At 35.6% G+C, this 20,423-nt stretch overlaps 2 protein-coding genes and 1 pseudogene across 2 annotated transcripts; 2 read left to right on the top strand and 1 right to left on the bottom strand.

Moving 5' to 3' along the window:
• The first annotated feature begins 1,954 nt into the window (after positions 1 to 1,954).
• LOC139875790 (uncharacterized) lies at positions 1,955 to 4,189 on the top strand. The gene is made up of 5 exons (XM_071863086.1): positions 1,955 to 2,008; positions 2,871 to 3,029; positions 3,102 to 3,458; positions 3,525 to 3,723; positions 3,852 to 4,189. Exons 1-5 carry the CDS (start codon positions 1,955 to 1,957, stop codon positions 4,187 to 4,189), a joined length of 1,107 nt encoding a protein of 368 aa, XP_071719187.1.
• Positions 4,190 to 10,350: 6,161 nt separating this feature from the next.
• Positions 10,351 to 12,780, top strand: LOC139875791 (protein SOSEKI 3-like). The gene is made up of 5 exons (XM_071863087.1): positions 10,351 to 10,471; positions 10,587 to 10,656; positions 10,984 to 11,114; positions 11,701 to 12,608; positions 12,712 to 12,780. Exons 1-5 carry the CDS (start codon positions 10,351 to 10,353, stop codon positions 12,778 to 12,780), a joined length of 1,299 nt encoding a protein of 432 aa, XP_071719188.1.
• Positions 12,781 to 12,882: 102 nt separating this feature from the next.
• On the bottom strand, positions 12,883 to 16,971 carry LOC139875792 (E3 ubiquitin-protein ligase RZFP34-like; annotated as a pseudogene).
• Between the last annotated feature and the right edge of the window lie 3,452 nt (positions 16,972 to 20,423).

The following is a 20,423-nucleotide window of genomic DNA, read 5'->3' on the forward strand; positions in this document are numbered from 1 at the left end:
AAATATATGGTTTCATTCTAAATAGGAAAAAAAATCCGATCGACCATAAACTTAATCTATTTAGAAAAAAAAATTTCTTGTTATTTTATATTGGTTCGAAAGAATAGTTTATCGTTTGTTTCGTGGTAGTGTGGTGTGTAGTTGTTTGTTGCGTTCGGCGTGTCTCGATTTTAGATATCTTTTAAGTTGTTTGTTTTTAGGTTTTAGTTGTGAGGCTTGTCTGTATTCCGTTGTAATTTCTTGGTTTTGAGGCGCTTTCATTTTTCAATAAAGTGTCATCGTTAAAAAAGCCTTCGTTATTTTTGCAAAATAAATAAATAAAATAATAAATAAGTCATCAATAATAATAGCGATTCAAAGTTTTCCACATGACCATTAAATATAGGTAGATTTAACCTAAAATCACATAAATCACAAGCTTGCGCATAGTAAGGAATGATAAATACATGATATATTCATCACAAAATATGTATCAATAAATTTTAAGCTACACAACGTCGTATATTTGTGATAATTTATCAAAAATATTGACGTATTTATTGCTCTTGTATTTTTTATTTTTCTTTTCAGATTTAGAAATCACAATTTAAAAGATAGCCTAGCCGAGTTGTAATTTTTTTTCAATTTTTTTTTTCAATCATATGTGTGATTGGATTTGACATGCAGAATCACATGTGATTGAGTTTTACAATCACATGTGATTGGCATGCAAAATCACATGTGATTTACTGTATGTCAAATCCAATCACATGTGATTGAAAAAAAGTTGAAAATTTTTTTTCCCTGAAAAAAAAAATAAATTTTTTTTTTCAATTACATGTGATTGTCGCGTCACATGTCGCACTCTGATTGGTCCTTTGAATCTCAACTTAAAAGTTGGATTCATAAAAATATTCATCTAGCCTAGTAATAAAAGTTCTCATACATTTATAAGAAGTCTCAAATTCAAACGTTACTAAATAATACACGGAAGGAGTATCTTATTGTGGCCAGAAAAAAGTCAAAAATGAGGGGTTATCACCAAAATGCCCAAATATTTTTTACCCCTTGCACCAGAGCCAAAAAAAAAAAATTTTTGACAAAATGCCCTCGCAAGGCGCAAGGTACCTTGCGACCTTGCCTTCTTGCGTCCTTGCGTATTCTTTTAATTTTTATCACGGTTAAATGACATGTTTAAACGCCCGCGCAAGGTACCTTGCGTACACACTGGCGCAAGTACGCAATCCTCCTTGCGTCCTTGCGTCCTTGCGCCTTTATCTTATCAGGAAAGGATTTTCAGGATAAGATTTCATTAGATTTTCTAGATTTTCATGGATAGAATTTCGATCCTATATAAAGAATGTCCCGGGAACTTGAAATTTATCATTTTCTAACAACTCATTCTAAAAGAATTTCAGTGATTATTGGCTACACAAGGTACATTTTCAAGCATTTTTTCACTACCTAAATATTTATGAATTGTGTTAATGAAGATAAATTTGTTGTTCATATATGTTGTGGGGGTTCTTTTGAGTATATTAACAACATTCCCAAGTATTTACCCGAAGATTGTTTTAGAATTCTGCTAAAACTACCTGTTGCACCTGTAAAACTAATGAATCAGAGAATATTATTAAAAAATGTTCTTAAAAAAATACAAATGCCACCCAATTCACCTGTTTCAATGAGATACATTTATAATAACCATGTTTTTGATATTACGGATGATTATAAAGACTTTCAAGAGTTCTTACAATATGCAATTGTAAATGCTCCGATTGATATTTATGTTGTTGAGAAAGTACGAATGAATCTACCACAACGAAACCCAGAAACACACGTACCACAACGAAACTACGAAAAACACCAACCACAACGAAACCCAGAAACACTCCAACCACAACCAAACCCAGAAACACACTCAACACAAGTCACTGAACCAAACCTTCATAATTTAGAAGCGGGAGAGCCTGAAATGCCACCTCCAAACACTGAAGAGTTTGATATGTTTAACTATGGTGTTGAAAACGTATGTAAAATTAAAGAAGGAGACCACCCGTTTGAGATATCTGTTGTCGCATCTAGTGATTCAGATGGAGAAAAAGACGGAGACGAAGACGAAGACGAAGAAGATCAATATGAAGAAGAAAAGCAAGATTTATTCTGGAATATGCCACCTCTATTGAGTCAGCAAGAGCAAGAGCCTGAATTTACGACACAAACACCAACCATGTATAGGGTATCAGATTTAATTAAAGTTCGTCAAACTTTTTTGAACAAGGCCGAGTTCATAAACACTCTATTTACAAAATGTCTTGAAGAAAACTTCCAAATTAAGCCTGTAAAGACGGACAAATCTCGATACACCGCTAATTGTGTGTTGCCAAATTGTGACTGGAAAATTAGTGCTTACAAAATACGGAACACTGAAAACTTTATGGTAAAGAAATTGCATGACGTACACACATGCTCACGCACACTAATTATGGGAAACAATAAACATGCTACCAAAAAGGTGTTGGGTAGTATGCTTGTGGATTCTTTCAAGTCTGCAAACCGGGAATACAAAGCAAATGATATACGTGCGGATATAGGACAACGGTTCGGTGTCAGCATATCTTACAACCAAGCATGGAGGGCCAAATGTCATACATTACAGATGCTTCGTGGCAGTGCTGAGGACTCGTTCCGAATGCTTCCCCTTTACCTATATAACATTAGGATCCACAACCCGGGAAGCGTAAGTAATTTGGTCACCGACAAAGAAGATAGATTTTTGATGTGTTACTATTCCCTTGGCGTAGTTGTAAGTATCGATAATCTCTCTCATTTTTAACTTATAATTGACCTTATTATAATTGAACACTTTTGACCTGCTAAAATCTATGTAGGTTCGATCATTTGTTCAACATTGTCGCCCGGTAATCATCGTCGATGGTGCGCATTTGAAGGCAGGGTACTCGGGGACAAATTTAGTTGCCGTTGCGATGGATGGCAATAATGGAATTCTGCCATTGGCCTACGGAATTGGTGGCGGCGAGACAAACGAGGTTTGGTCATGGTTCTTAGGCAACCTAAGAGATCATTTAATGAGTTGTGGTATGAGTGATCGTATTTCAGAGCTTACTTTTATTTCTGATCGTGCTGCTTCAATAGCACATGGTGTTTCAACTGTGTTTCCTGAAGCCTTTCACTGTTTTTGCGCACGTCATTTGTTTGGAAGCATCAAGACTAAATCTAACAAATTCAAATATTTTGAATGGCATTATTGGAAAATGGTGAAAGCTTACCGTGGGTCGGATTTTGAGGATCATCTTAGTGTATTTCGAAGAAGATTGAGAGCGTCTTACAATTATTTAGAACAAGTTGGTTTCCACAAATGGTCCAGAAGTAGAGCTGAACATGTTAGGTATTCATACCTTACTAGCAACAATGTAGAGTCTGTTAACGCACTATCCAAACATGCTCGAAAACTACCTGTTTGCATGTTGTTTGAGTTTTTTAGCGCTTCAGTACAAGATTGGTATTTCAAACATCGCAACCAGTCGGTTAGTCTTACTTCAACGGTTACCCCATATGCTGAACGTAAACTAGGCAAGAGGACGAGAAAATCTAGAAGATGGCAAGCAATTCCATCGACAAACAATCTAATAGAAGTGCGAGATGGCAGAAAAAATGGAATGGTTAATCTCGACGATAAAGTATGTTCATGTGGGCAGTGGCAGTTATCGGGGATACCTTGCGGTCATGTTATTGCTCAGCACGACTTTTCGGCGTGGAGGATGTTACTCAATTTGTATCACACTGGTTCACAACTCAAACTTATATAAATACGTATTTTGAACACATCCTTCCTTTGCCCCATCGGTCAGAATGGTCGTATCCGTCGCCCGGCATTTTACAAATTGTAAACCCTCCCATTAAGGAGAAAAGAGCCCCTGGACGCCCTAAAAGTACAAAACGTATTCCGTCGAAGGGTGAAGATACTGAAAAAATCGTAAGAACTTGCACTCGTTGCAAAGAACCAGGTCACGGTAGGGATACGTGCACAGCTTCTTATGACCGAACAGGTGAATCAACTTCTAAAAGAGTAGTAAAAACATCGGCCCCAAAATCGAAGAAGGGTAAGGAGAAGGCCACAGATGCTGAAGCTTTTAAGGCATATCAGTCTCAGTTTTATGCAACGTGCAATTTAGGGAGCGATAATTAGTAACACTATCGCATTTGGAATGTCAATTTTATTTTTAACTTATTGTTGGATTTCGTTTGTTGTAATGTATTGTTGTATTTCCCTTGTATTCTAGGTACCTACTGTGTTATTTTATGTAATAAATGTAATTTGTTTTACAAAACACGCAAGTCTTTGCTTTCCTACGCAAGGCTTTTGCTTGCGTACGCAAGGCTTTGCTTGCGTACGCAAGGCTTCGCTTGCGTACGCAAGGCTTCGCTTGCGTACGCATGATGACGAAAGTATACACACGCAAGGACGCAAAGCATTCCTTGCGTACGAAAAATATATACACGCAAGGACGCAAATCTAAGCTTGCGTACGCAAGCATAAGCTTGCGTCCTTGCGTGTGGTGTCAAATACAACTGTTGCAAAAGTGAATTTACCAGCAACCTATTTACACCAAATTTGCATACAAGACCTGCTATCTATTAGCTACAATGTATCAATCAACCTGAATCTCTACTGGTGGAGTTGGTGGCGGCGGTTCTTGTGTATCAAAACGTGCACGAAAAAACGTTCTTGCCATTCTGTTTCTATACTGCTCTGCAGCCTTTTTAGCATCTCCAATGTTGTCAATCTCCTCCCTTCCATAAATAATCCTCTCCATATGTATGCACACCCAAACCCCACAATCACCATGACCACCAGTCTGCATTGGCACAACGGGACCAGGTTCAATCATCAACTCCACACTCTCTTTATTTTCATAGTATCCAACAATTTGGGAGTCTTGCGTCTTGTTAAAATAGTCAATCGCCTTCAAGTACACTGGCAAGTTGTCACCCAAAATCTTGAAAACTTCGTCAAGTTTTTTTTCACTGACATGTCCGGGTAAACTTTCGTACACAAAAACCTTCATTTCTTCTAACTTCAACTGAAGCAGCAGGAAATGTTCTTCTTTCTAAAAATGTAATGGGATCAAGACCTGTAACAGACAGGCAGAAAGGTTAAAACAAAACAAGGACGCAAGGACGCAAGATAAACCTTGCGAAAACCCAAAACTTACGCAAGGACGCAAGGTTAACCTTGCGACAATGGGACGCAAGGACGCAAGATAAACCTTGCGTTTCCAAAACACACGCAAGCCGCAAGGTTGAACAAGGACGCAAGGACGCAAGATAAACCTTGCGAAAACCCAAAACTTAAGCAAGGACGCAAGTTGAACCTTGCGACAACGGGACGCAAGGACGCAAGATAAACCTTGTGTTTCCAAAACACACGCAAGCCGCAAGGTTGACCTTGCGACATTGACACGCAAGGACGCAAGGGAGAACTTGCGTCCAGTAACAAAGACGCAAGCTCGCAAGAATGTCCTTGCGTCTGCTCCAGAACAAAAATTTCTGTAAAAATTCTTGTGTTTACCTGATCACAGTCAGCCCAAGATGGATATAGGTCAACACTGCCGTCTCCAAGTCCAATTAAGTACATGTAATCTAGAGGATTTTGGCCAATAATTCCCTCTCCATCTGTTGTAGATTCCTCCTGTGTGCCCACCTCCTTCTGAGTATTGTCAAAATAAGTTTTGAACCTCTCAAACATGTTCATGAATCCCAGCGGCATAATAGTCCATCTAGAACTAGCCTTAAGCACCTCAGCTGGAAACTCAGGAGTGGCATAAACTTGACTGGCTCGGGGGAAAAATCTCTGACGATATCTCAACAGAAATGTAGCCCAGCCGTCAATGTGCTATAAATATAACAAGTTAACATATACAGTGTAACCTTAGTAAAATTTATAAATTGTATAAAATTATATAAAATTAACAAAAGAATAACAAAATAACAAACTTACAAACTTACCAAGTTATCCAAATAACCAGAATGCCCTAATGCCAGTAATCGAAGCCAAAAGTCTTGATTTATAAAAATGAATTGCTCATTTTGAAAGATGAACATGCAACGCGTCTCTTGCTTGCTCTCAATCATTGTCTTTGGATCTTTTGCTGGACCTGCATGCTTTCTACCATCTCTCCAGGCATTAGGTGGCGGTGGTTGGAGAGTTCCTTGATCATTTATAAACCTGTCAATCATCCCCCAAATTTCTTCCTCAGTAGCCCAGTCTTGTTCCTTTCTTTTTCTCTTACTCACTTTAACAGGCTGCTTATCAACACTAACCTACAATAATTATGGGAAACAAGGTTAATATAAATTAATTCAAACAGACGCAAGGACGCAAACATAATCTTGTGTGTGTGGAATAGACCACACGCAAGGACGCAAGCACAACCTTGCGCCTAAAAGATAACGGACGCAAGGACGCAAATGATGGTTTACGCCAGCCAAACTCACCTCTGCTGCTGCATCTGTGTCCATGGGTACCACATCCTCATTAATTTGTTGTTGACCTTGATCTTCTTCAGTCCCTAACTTTACAGCATTCATGCTTTCCACTTTCTCAATCACATCTTTTGACAACTGAGTAAAATACATAAACAACAAAGTAAACAAACATACGCAAGGACGCAAACTCAACCTTGCGACAAACCCACGCAAGGACGCAAGTACAACCTTGCGTGCCTAGAAGATAAGACGCAAGAACACTCTTGCGACACGCAAGGACGCAAGGCATGTCTTGCGTCCGTGACAGTAACAGAAAACAACCTTAAATAGCCATTGTTTATTGCAATAATTTAACATACAACTATTTTAATTTGCTGGGCTGTACCTTCTCAATGGGTTTTCTGTACCCAGGTGTTGTGAATGGGGACCTTAATACACCAGTTGGCTTTCTTTCTCTGATTCCACGTCGAATGTGCATTGGAGACGGCCTTACAGTCTCATTATCAGACAAAGATCGATTGAAACACATATCATCATCCTAAACACAATAAATAACATAAGTAATAAATAAATCAATAAATCAATTCAATTAATACCAAAATAATAATAAATAAATCAACATAAATCAATTCAATTCAATGTACCTGATATTGTTGTTGTTGTTGCGATAAAAGTTCTTCGTGTTGCATAACAAGTTTTTTGCAATCAATTAAGTCTTTCTCTTGTTTGTCCACCCGCTTTGTCAACAACTCTAACATACGATGTAAATTGTGTACATCGTGAAGGCCCTCTGTATGAACATCTCCTGTTGAATGCTTGTGGTGTGTCTGCTCAGACCCATCAACAACTGGATCATCTGTATCAACTTCATCATCCTGGACCTCAATCTCGATCTTATCTTCTGGTACCTTTCCTCCTCTAAAGTACACGTCACTCTGAATCCACCATTGACAACTCTGCTCTGTTTCAGTTGGCTGCAGACCACGAAAAGGTCTCTTTTTCTTGGGACACTCATCCTACAATTAATTATTCATATTAAATAATTATCAAATAAGAATATTAGCAGAAACCAATAATCAAAGACGCAAAGAAAAGCTTGCGTCCGTGTACGCAAGGACGCAAACAACTCTTGCGTTGCAGAACAAAAACACACGCAAGGACGCAAGGTCCACCTTGCGTCTACCTTAAAACACACGCATGGACGCAAGTGATACCTTGCGCCCATACCAGAACCTGACTGTAAACAGATAACAGTTTACATGTACGCAAGGACGCAAACAACTCTTGCGTTGAAGAACAAAACCACACGCAAGGACGCAAGGTAGACCTTGCGTCTACCTAAAAACCCACGCAAAGACGCAAGTTATATCTTGCGCCCATACCAGAACCTGTATGTAAACAGATAAAAGTTTACCGCGTACGCAAGGACGCAAACAACTCTTGCGTTGAAGAACAAAAAAACACGCAAGGACGCAAGGTATACCTTGCGTCTACATAAAAACACACGCAAGGACGCAAGGGATACCTTGCGCCCATAACAGAACCTGTCTGTTAACAGATAACAGATAAACTATGCAACAATTTAGGATAGGCTAACATTTTAAAAATGTAACTAACCTGAATATGTAGGAGTTTAAGGTATTCAGACATTCCAAATGACTCGGCAGATGAACGCTTCCAAAAAAGAGCCCTCGGTACTCCATTCTTGTCAGTCTTTTTTGCAAACGTTTTAATGGTACGACGGTAAGACTCGAGAATCCAAATCTACAAATAAAAAAACAATTAATTTAATTTATGTTACATCTTAAATATTAACATTAAATAACAAATGTTCAACCATTTACCTTGAAAGCCCACATAAATCCCGCCAAAGTGTACGCCTTTCCACTCTCTAATTGGCTTTCACGAATAACAAAACCTTCACTAACCGCTTCGTAAGTTGGCTCCCAAATACGAGACCCCCATGGGTACTGATTAACACGCGATAACTCTTCGACTAGCCATAAAAACTTTTTATTCACAACATGGATCCCTTGTTTACCCATAAAACCTCTCTCTACAATCAAGATAATTGCTAATCGCACCACATCATCGTCACTAATACGGCTGTGATCAGATTTTAAAAGCATCTTTTCAACATCACTAATCAAAACATTTTGAGAATCTTTAAAACCCTTAAATAAACGTCGTCTAATAGGTGCGGTCTGGACGTCATAATTCTTCGGGATGTAATGTGCCATGTCCGTCCGGCTACTAAACAAAAAACCCGTAACAAGACAAAATTCACGGCGACCAAATCTAATCGAAAAATTGTTCTGGAAATGAAACCATATATCCTCATGCTCATCGGGGTACTTAACATTATCTAGTCTATCCGGCCGCACACTCTTCCGTTGGAGCATGCAATGTACAAGCCCGGGATCATTACCAAAGTATTCTAGATCTAACCATGGACCGAAACACGTTTCTTTAAACTTTTTAATTTGATTCTCAGTCATGACCTTCTTCACATCCCCTATAACGCTCAACTTATTCTTCATCGTTAACTTTCCTTCCACAAATCCCTGCATAAGTAACAATAAAATCAGCAGAAAGTAACAGGACGCAAGAACGCAAAATAAAACTTGCGTCCGTTTAATTGACCATCGCAAGGACGCAAAGACAAGCTTCTGGGACACGCAAGGACGCAAAGACAACCTTGCGTCCAGTAGCTTTGCGTACGCAAGCACGCAAACTAGGTCTTGCGTCTGGTCAATTTCCCTAATTCTACGAGCAGTTAATGTATGTTTCACTCGAACATATAACCCAAAATACAGTTGCATGTCATAAAACAACGGTTGTACTTCGTTAAACACAAATACACCTCGAACAGACATTTCATCGAGCAGTTGGTGTGCACATTTATACAATTCGCATCGAAGATAAAATAAACAGATAACACACACATAAACAACAAAGTAATCACTAACCTGGGTGCTTGCCATCGTTGCAAATTTGATTCCTTGATTATTTGCTTGATTACTTCGTGAAAACCCGATTTCTTTTGCGTGAAAACCCTAATACTTCGTGAAAACCCTTGTAGGCTAGTATAAGAAGTCACGGTGGTAGCAAGAGGGGTTAGGTGGTGGTGGAGATGATGAAGGAGGAGAATCTGGTAGTAGTAATTGAAGAGGGTTTGCGTTTGTGCTTGCGTTGTTGCGAATCGCTTGTGTGACTTTATTTGCGTGTTTGCGAATCGGATGAAAGTGTAGAGTGACAGGTTGAAAAATGTCATTTGACCGTAGTTTTTTTAGAAAAGACGCAAACACGCAAGGTCGCAAGGTCGCAAGGTGCCTTGCGCCTTGCGAGGGCATTTTGTCAAATTTTTTTTTTTTTTGGGCTCTGGTGCAAGGGGTAAAAAATATTTGGGCATTTTGGTGATAACCCCAAAAATGATTTATGAAATAATCCCGTTTAAGAACATACATCTAAGTAAAAATAATTTATGTTCCCAAATAATCCAAACAAAAATCTTAGTTTATCCATATTTTTTGTTACATTTACTCATTTAGTACGGAGTACTTGTCATGATAATTTTAACTCTATAAATTTGCTTGAAATTCACTCATGATTCGTCACAGTATATTCATTCTATCTTTCTTGTACACTTCATCTTGATTTGATGTTTTGACTCGTCTATTCAATCAAAATAAACCTAACAACTCATTGGCGCTTTTTTTCTTGTTGACAAAATCATATCATTTTGAACCAAAAGATTCACTCAGTACCAACCTTTTTTTGACAATTCAATATTTTTACATACATCTTTTTACAAATATTAACATATTATTACAACACAACATTTGCTATCTTGAACCGGATATGGAGCAAAACCGGAGTCGAAAAGTGCCTGTGGTTTATTATCTTTATCGAAATCGACAACTCGAACACCCGCATTTTATCGAAGTCTCGCCCGTTTCACCGGATGGTTTATACTTAAAAGGTATGTTGACATGCATATAAAGAATGTTGATAATTAAATTTAGCTAGCATTGTGTTCTTTATATGTTTATATATATGTTACGGAGTATTATTTATAAAAAGATTTATTTTTGTAGATGTGATTGAAAAGTTTGATGCTTTGAGAGGAAGAGGCATGGCTTCAATGTATTCATGGTCTTGCAAGAGGTTACATTCCTTCACGTTCATATTATCATAATTCTTGTACAGTAGTATTATTAAAAAAATAAAAATTTAATTTGATAATAAACCACCCAATGGCGTAACATCAAGCATATCAATTATTAATTTAATTATAATATTAATATCTATATCTACAATATTTATAGGTAAGAAATCTTTATTTACCTTAATCGCCCATAAAATTGCCGTCAAATTTTATTCTTAAAAAAATAACTTATAGTTCTGCCATTTGAACAACCTAAACTAATCAACTAAAAAACTAATAATTTTTCTAAAAAATAATATGTTGTTGATTATTTGATTGATGTACAGAAGCTACAAGAATGCCTTTGTATGGAATGATCTTGGTGAAGATGACTTAATTATTCCTGTTCATGAGAATGAATATGTTCTAAAAGGCTCTGAGCTACTTGGATTACAAAACAATATGTTCTCGTATGTATGTATGCGTATGCAGGTATGTTGGTATGTAGTGTAGCATTTCCCGTCATCCCTTGAGCTTCGCACGGCAGTCTAAGGTACGTTCCCATATATATATATATATATATATATATATATATATATATATATATATATATATATATATATATATATATATATATATATTTATATTTTATGGCTCTACTAAGTGAGTCAACGGCAAGCATCGATTTATTGGCGACTTTACCGCCACTTAGAGCCTAAATTAAACCCCAGGCATGATGTAAAACCCATGAAGATTTGATCTCACCATTTTCATGGCGTCTCGTTTGTATCGTTTTTTTTTTTTTTTTTTTTTTTTTTTACTTTCTGGCCGGAGGTCCCTGGAAGCAATCTCTCTATCTGACGAATATAGAGAGAAAGGAATTTCTCTACTCTTGGGAGTGTTACACTCGGGGTGGAGAAATGATCGCTCTTTATTCTAGGATAGAGGAAGGATTGTCTACGATCAACCTCCCCCATACCCCACATTGGTGGGATTGGGTATTGTTGTTGTTGTTGTTGTATGTTAAGAACACTAAAACTTCATACATGACATATTGTTTATAGGTCTTCTTGCTCCTCCTAGAAACATAAATTTGCACAACATGAAACAATTAGCCGAATTACATTCATCGATAACTCGAGATTGTAGAGAGACTAAAAACTTAAATGATGATGATAAAGACGCTTGTCAAAGTTTGACAAAATACACAATCTACAAGACTAATTCCCTTGTTGATTCTTCAACACAAACCGAAGAATATGTAGAAGTTAAAAAAACTCGAGAAGCATGTACAACAAGTGTTTTGGTTGATAATGTCGATGTAGAATCAATAACTAACGAATCCCGTTCGTCATGTTCATCTTTGGGCAAAACCGACACATTAGAATCCCTGATGAATGCTGATGGTAGCAAGTTGACGACTTCTATAAAATGGGAAGATGCAAAAAGTGAAAATGAAGAAGAAAAACGTCAAAAGTTAAGTAACGCGAAGCTTAGTGCTTCGAATAAGCTATTGAAATTGATCTCATGTGGGTCATTTTCGACTCAAGATTATGACTTTGGTCGAACTTCGTCTTGTAGAATTAGATCGTTAGATTCAAACTTTTCGGGGGCACTAAATTGCTTGTCGGAAGATAAACAATACTTTAGTGGAAGTTTAGTGGATACGAAATTGGTCAACAAAGAAGATTTTGGTAGTTTAAAACGATCTTCTTCTTATAGTACTAGTAGAAGCAATAAGTGTGATTCAGTGTTGAACCGAACAAAGTGCATATCAAGATCAATCAAGGGTTCGTTGATAAAGAATTCAAGAAGTACGTCGTTGAGATTCTTTGAACATTCTAATAATTCATGCATTGTATCACCTTGTCCATCAAATAACGGTAGCAACAGGATCACTGTTACCAAACAACCATCCAATGAAACTGAATCGTCTAACAACGATAAAGAAAACGTGATCAAAATCGAAGAAAGTTAAGGTTTTTAAAGTTTTATTTTTTATTACTATTAAATCTTTAGTTTAGCAATTTATAGTCTTCAAGTTGGTTAAAATTTTATTTTTATTTCTATAAAACAGACTTTCTTCAGGAGCTAGAGTCATCATCCACTTTGAAGAGAATAATGCCGTAAATCATGCTCATTGAGATAGTTTTAGATCGCGACTTATGTTCTATTGGTTCGGTTTACATGTATAAGCCTTTACGTAATTGGTTATCTATGACTCTATGAGTACTTTAGTAACGACGTTATCTAATGACATGTGCAAGATCATTTAACTGATCGTTTTTGCAGTGAAGTCATATGTCATAATACAAATAGAACTTGTAGAATTAATCCCAAATTTCTCACCTGTTTTAAAGTTCTATGACCAAAAAAAGTCAAACTACAAAAAAGTTTGCTTTTGGCTTTTGAATTTCAGCACATACTAATTCTCCCATTCCCATTGTTTTTTGCAATATGACCACTGAAAACATGAATACCATTTAAAGGTATGTGAAATGTGAATCAAAATCATTTTTGAAATTTGAAATTTGGGACAACTTGGATTTAATGCAAGTGGTACTATTGACTAGATAAATGCTTACTTTGATATTGCACGGATCTTAGTACCTTCTCTTTGTCTTGGAAGTTTATGTTATTTTCATTTGTAAATTCATCTTGTACAATGATCAAACATAAAACCGTCGAGTCTTATTTTGATTGCTGATTTGGGGAAAATATGATTGATCTATTGTTTAATCTCCAATAATTGTGCAAACCCCGTTCGAAATTTGGATTCCGAGGGCGTTAAACAATGGATGGACTAATCTACTCAATTGGATTGAGTAATTAGTATATGTAGTGAGAGATATTGAATCTCTTCTTTGATTATGGCCTGATTGTAGTCGGCCAATCCTAGACGGAAATTCCTAGACGGATTTTCCGTGGAAAATCCTAGACGGATTTCCCTAGACGAAAAATCCTAGACAGATGCTTTCTAGCCTGCTCCTTTCTAGCCTGCTCCCGTCTAGCATGCTCCTTTCTAGCATGCTAAAATTTGTTTTTACTTGTTAAGTATATAATTCTTATGAGAATAAGAGTTATTTGATACGGATTCGTTATGCGTATCATCATACAATTATAGCCTCAACACTTGAAAAAATATACTAACAAAAAAATAACATACTGAGAAAACTACTAACATACTAACCTTATTAAATTGATGCCTTCTTTGTATTTACAAGATGGTAATATTTTCACAATAAAATTTGATAAATCCACCTTAAGTGTGTAGTTTACACTTGTACAGTACAAGTTAATAATGCACATTTGTGATGGATTAATCAAATTTAATATTGAAAATATCAATACCTATTTACATATGCAAAGAAGGTGTTTGACTTAGCTTATTAGGTTGAGCTTAAGTTTTTTAGCTCATCTCAAAAAGCTTCATCTCATTGAGTTCACAAAAAGGGGCTTATCACTATATATAAGCTATAAAATTCTAGAAAATATTTGGCAAAAATGGCTTATTGCATTTGGATGATGCAATTAGGTAAAAAAAAACAAAAACCCTATAAACTAATCAAACACCCTATTTTACAATATAATTTGATAAATAGCAGCTTAAGAATCCTAATTTAAAAAGCAAATTGTTCAAACTGATTGAACTTTAACTGTTAAAAAAGCTCGTACCTAGTAAGCCCACATGAAAATCGAGTAAACTGACGTATAAATTGTTCAACTGAATGACGAACAAATGGTTTAAACTCCAATTGGTAAAGTAAGTTTTAGTATCATACATTACTTCTATATATTGGTTGAACTTACTACGAAATTAGCATTAGATTAAGTAGAATTATATATAATTACCATATAACATAAATACTTCGATTTTCTTCAATTAATACCAGCCACTACAGATTAAGTAGAAGGACCTCCTCTTATTTGTCTTGTATTATAAGACTTGCATTTCGAACATTTGTGTCCGACTATATGAAACTGGACACTTGATATCGTTTCACAGTCGTTGCATAATATCCAAACCTAATGCATTAACAAATACAAAACCACATTTCAGTTTCTTGTAATATGCGCAACTAATTTGGTACTTATTAGGCAACATATATTTCTAATTGTAAACGAAAACTTACCATTTTGTTTTGATATGTTCGAGGCATCGGAGTTACTTCAACCTATCATGTTACAACAAATTTTAAGAGAGTTCATAAAAAGACAAGATTGTAAAAGTCGCGAGTCAGGGACGAGTCGGTCGGGACCTTGGAGGGACGAATCGGGGACAAGTAAGGCGTTGACCAACATTGACTTTTAGTAATATATAAATTTGACATATATATTAGACATGAATATATACCAAACATAAAACATAAATACTTCAAACATAGACATGTGGCACAAAATTTAATTTTTATATAAAGATTTTTTTTTTCCCTAACTTTGACTTTGACCGAATTTGACCGACTCCGACTTTTAAGGCGTTTTTGGGCGAGTCTGGACGGACTAGTCCCCAAACCAACGCGCAAGCCAACTCACCCGACTTTTACAACAGATTAAAAAGGAGAACCCTGAATAATATAATTTCAAGAAAAATGGGAAAAAAGATAAGGCTATGATCAACACACCTCATGATCAAGCTTTTCCCATACATCCGACAAATCACAAATAGATTTCGAGCAAACGGGGCAAGAATACCTGTGACATCATTTGAATCTTGAGATTCTTTTTTGTTATAAATTATATAATTTTTTTTAGTTCTAAATTCGGACGACTATTATAGTCACAATTTGGTAACGTGGTTAAGTTGAGTTTTACCTTAGATTTTGTTCCATCTCTTTAAGGCAATCCAAATGCATTGTATGTCCACACCGTAAGATAGTGAGATCCTTCAATGTATCAAACAAGAACTGCAAAACATTTCACTCTCAAAATCAAGACACTTTAAAAAAAAAATAAAAAAAAATCAAGAATTATGTTTTGAAATGCGAATACGATGAAGTACGTGTCATGTTACCTCGGAGCAAATAGGACAATCATGGTGCATTGCTCTTTCCACACATACATGTGTGTCTTTTATCGCTTTCGAATAGCAACATCCTACAACAATTATAATGGGAATCCCCAAAAGTTGAGTTTCTTTTTATACAAAAATTATGTTTATCATTCGGTTAATGATTATTTATAAAAACATAACATAATCATTTTTCGGTTAGATATTTACCACATTTGTCACAATGAAAGAAATTTTCCTTGCCACCGGTTCTACATATACCACATCCCTCACAATGGTACTGATTCTTCTTAACCTGATAAATAATAAATAAATTTAGAATGTTAAAAAAAAAAAAAAAAAAAAAAAAAATTCTTAACTATAAGTTTAACGTATAAGATTATGAGGGAGAAACTGTATCACAACCCTAATACGTATACGGGTTGATGCAACCCATAACAAAAACTATAAACAGCAATACAAAAAGTATAAAACTGTGGAACTTACATCATCATCAAAGAATTTGCATTTGTAGCAGAAATAATTTCCCATACACACACCACAATTGATACAATTTTGTTGAACCTGAAAAAAAAAAGGTTAGTAACATTAAACCATGCAAACTTAATGATTTTTTTTTTCAAATATATAAAGTTTAGCTTAAAGACTCACATCTTGCTCTGTGTCACAAAGAGAACAAATGACCTGAAAAAATAAAATTTATCGATCAATTAGAAAAAGGAACCAACAATGAAATTTCAATCTGGAGCATAATTGTCACGTGAAAACGTTAGATGAAAGAAAATATATATAAGACGCACGAATCGATCACCTTTTTAATTTCATGCCGAGGAATATCATGTCGATGAAGCGGGTTAGCAATGTCAAGAGAATTCTGATATATTGAATTAAATAGACAATTAACAACTAATTAAATACATAATCTTTACATATGCATTTGAGACACAAAAAAGTATATGATCAAAGCGTTAAACTTTTCCACCTTGGCTTCGTTATGGCAATGGCGACAACCAAAAATTTCATCACAACATGGTGCCCTGATCTTGCATCTTCTCTTATAATGTGTGCAACTATAAACAACAACAACAAAAAAACACTTCAATTACTTGATTTTGATTCTTAAAGTTCTACTGTATTAACCAATCAAAAACAGACATACATAGTACAAACACTTCAATTAGAAAGTGATCATAATTCAATAAACAGTCTAGTACTTCAAAGCATCATGACTGAAAACAAAAGCAAAAACATACCCAAAATTGCCTTCATCCACCATCAAGGAAGAATCGTCTGCATTAGCTACTTGTACATTAAGATTATGATCCATTACTCTTCTTAGCTTCAATTAGATCTATACATACATACACATTCATATTAGTATCAAATTTCAATAACCCAAAATCAATTAAATACCAACAATTACACTAATCAACAAAACTAACCAAAAAATTAAATAAAGATTCAAACTTTAACGACAATTTAACACACCCAGTCACCCACATGTAATAAGATTATATATGAATCGTATATATGTTTTTAAACATGTAACATCGTTACAGGTAAGCTGAATCAAGGGATACAGCCCAGAATTAGATGTTTAAATGTTCTTACATACTGCACATAAATAAATAAATAAAATCTGGAAACTAACCATGAATTGTACGCGATTACACACCTGATAAGTGGGTTAGAAGAGTAATTGGGTGTTTAGCGAATAGCAATTAGAACCAGATAAAATATATAATAAGGGGAGATTATGTTGATTGATATTTTAAGTGAATTATTGGTTTGATAGAGACGTATAATCGATAATCGATACTAGCCGCCGCAGTTGGCCGCACCTAGTTTTAGTAATGTTTCTCCTTTCTTTTTTTTTTTTTTACCCTTTGCTTCTTTTAGTTTTCTTTTCTTTTCGTTTCATTCCTTGGCAAAAAAGTAAACAAAAAAGAAAATTATATCATTGGTACATCGGGTTTTATCTGAAATCAAACATATACCCTCTTTCGTTTTAAATCTATTGTTCCTATATAAAAAATACACAGTTTAAGAGAAAGTATCTGATACATATATTTTTCTGTTAACTTTCTTATCCCTTACTTTTTACATATCTTTTTATCTTACATGTAAGTGGACAATTAACTTGAGACATCCAAAAAAGGAATAATGTACAATAGATAGGTTGAACAAAAACCCGCATTAATCGAACCGCATCCGTATTAACCAATAAAACCGAACCAAATTAACTGCGCCCAATGTATAACCGTGGGTATGGTTAACATATTTGAATTAACCGCACTTTGTGGGTTGGTTATGAAAATGAAAGATACATGCAACATTTTAACTACAACCGCACCGTTTCGTACTCTACATATGATTTTTTTTTCTTTAAGAAGAGGGTCAATGTGTCAAAATAAAATAAAGCTCATCGGCTTATGTGTTACATCAAATTTTTAAATATGAAAAAGATAACTACAATCAATTGTAGTCCCCAATATGTCGTGAAATTCTTTTCAATTTGCTATAAATAAATAATCCGTATAACACAACATTATCAAATTACTCATTTACGCCATGCCTTCTTGAAGTACAACCCTAAATATGTAATTTTATTATCGAGTTTCACTTTATTAGAGTAGTTACCGATTTCGAGATATCTTCTATATTACGTGTTAGAGGTTAATATATTATTACAACTATTTTTGTTATTTTTATTTTGATTCGTTTGTAATTGGTTGAGTTTGGTGTAAGAGTATGTTATCCTTAAATAAACTAACATAATAGTATTGTATGTGTGTTTGGTCTTTGACTTATCCGATAATTCTTTTGAAAAGCACCTATAAACTATCTTAATCACATTCTCTTAATGAACAATAAAATAATGGACTATATACTAATCATATATTTAAATGTTCGTTTTTATATATTAGGCACAAATACATGATTCTTTTCTTCTCGTATCGTTAACCAAATTAACCATTTTATAACCAATGGTTAACCAATTTAACCGAAATAATTAATCAAACTGTTTTAACCAAACCCAGCGATTAAAATTATTGATTAATCGCAATGTTGGTTATGGCCTATGGGTGTGATATTCGTACCTACCTGTCCCAAACCGCCCCATGCTCACCCCTAGTAGATGTGGAACGGAAGGAGTACAACAGAAGGAGTACTTCTTTTCTTTTACAAGGATCGTCCCTCACCTTTGATAAAGTGCACGACACTAGTATTTTGGCTATGGGTGTGATTTTCGTACCTACATGCCCCAAACCGCTCCATGCTCACCCTTAATAGATGCGTAACTGAAGGAGCACTTGTTTACTATTTTTCGGGGTCTGATCAGACACCTGGGACTTCTGGAAAGTTGATTTTCAGATAGTTCGTTTTGAGTAGATGACTTTTCGTTTAAGACTCACCTAAATCCGATATACGGTTTAGGATTTATAGCCTTTCGAAAATCACTACGCCTTTGTAACGACGTGCTGAAAATTCTGACCTACTCGTGCTTGAACCGTCGCTACGATCAAACGACATCGAGTTAGGATCTGAAAATTGGACAGCGGTTAGAGGACTCACATACGGAGCCTTGGCCACTGACCACGAGTATTTTCGGTTTGTATAGAGGTTATAGCAGCTGTTCGAAGTCAGCCTTTTGTTTCGATCTCTATTCTTGTTGAAAACTTACTTTATCTTTTACGAATGATGATGATGATACTTAAGACTTAATTTATTCACTTTAAACTTTTGGGGACAATATATTGACTTAGTGACCTTTGACTTAGGTTGACGACCTTTCGGACCGACTTACTACTTGCATACTTTTCATATCGACTTTTACTGCTTATTCACTGTGAGTTATAGCTCCCTTTCTACTTTACTATTTTTGAGACTGAGAATACATGCGCTTTTTATGTTTTACATACTAGACACGAGTACTTAAACTTTATATATGTGTGGGTGACATAACGGCACAAAGATTCCCCTTAGCTCGGTAACGTTTAACTATTGGTTTATGAACTGGTAGATGCGAATCTTAGATATGGATCCATAGGGTTTGACATCCCCACTAGGGCTAGCGCGCTAGCATTCAATGGGTGTTTAATACTTCGTAAACATACGCACTCGCCAAGTGTACTTTTAGGGGGTAATATTACGTTAAGTTAGTTACCGGGTGCCCACGGATAAGCATATACTTTATCATACTGATTTGAAATACTGATTTGAAATGCTGATTTGAAGCACCGAAATCTCGTGGTCTACATTACATTACTGATTACAAATAAACTATAGCTCACCAACATTCGTGTTGACTTTTTAAGCATGTATTTCTCAGGTGCTTAGACGTTGTTGCTTCCGCTGTTAGACTTACTATTATAGTCTTGGTGTTATAGATTTGCCGTTACAGACTCGTTGTGCTAAGACTTCCGCTGCATTGTTTAGAGATGTCTCAAGCATGGAACTTTTCATTTTGCATTCACAACTTATGTTACATTTGAACAATGGCTTTGTAATGACCTTTGTGTCACGTACTTATGTTAATACTTCCTATTCGTAGAAGCACGTTATCTTTTGTAAAACAATTGACGCTGGTAAAAATGTTGTCTTTTCATGAATGCAAAACTTGTTTTTAAATAGCATATAACATTGTAAACATGTAATGATCCTGTTGTTGATGATCCGTATACGTTGATTTTGTACGGGGCGTCACACTTTACATACTTGAAACCACACCAAAAATACCATGTTCGTTGGTATGCTCTAAGTCATCTTTTCCTCTTG

This window comes from Rutidosis leptorrhynchoides, chromosome 11, assembly GCF_046630445.1.
Source record: "Rutidosis leptorrhynchoides isolate AG116_Rl617_1_P2 chromosome 11, CSIRO_AGI_Rlap_v1, whole genome shotgun sequence".
NCBI lineage: Eukaryota > Viridiplantae > Streptophyta > Magnoliopsida > Asterales > Asteraceae > Rutidosis > Rutidosis leptorrhynchoides.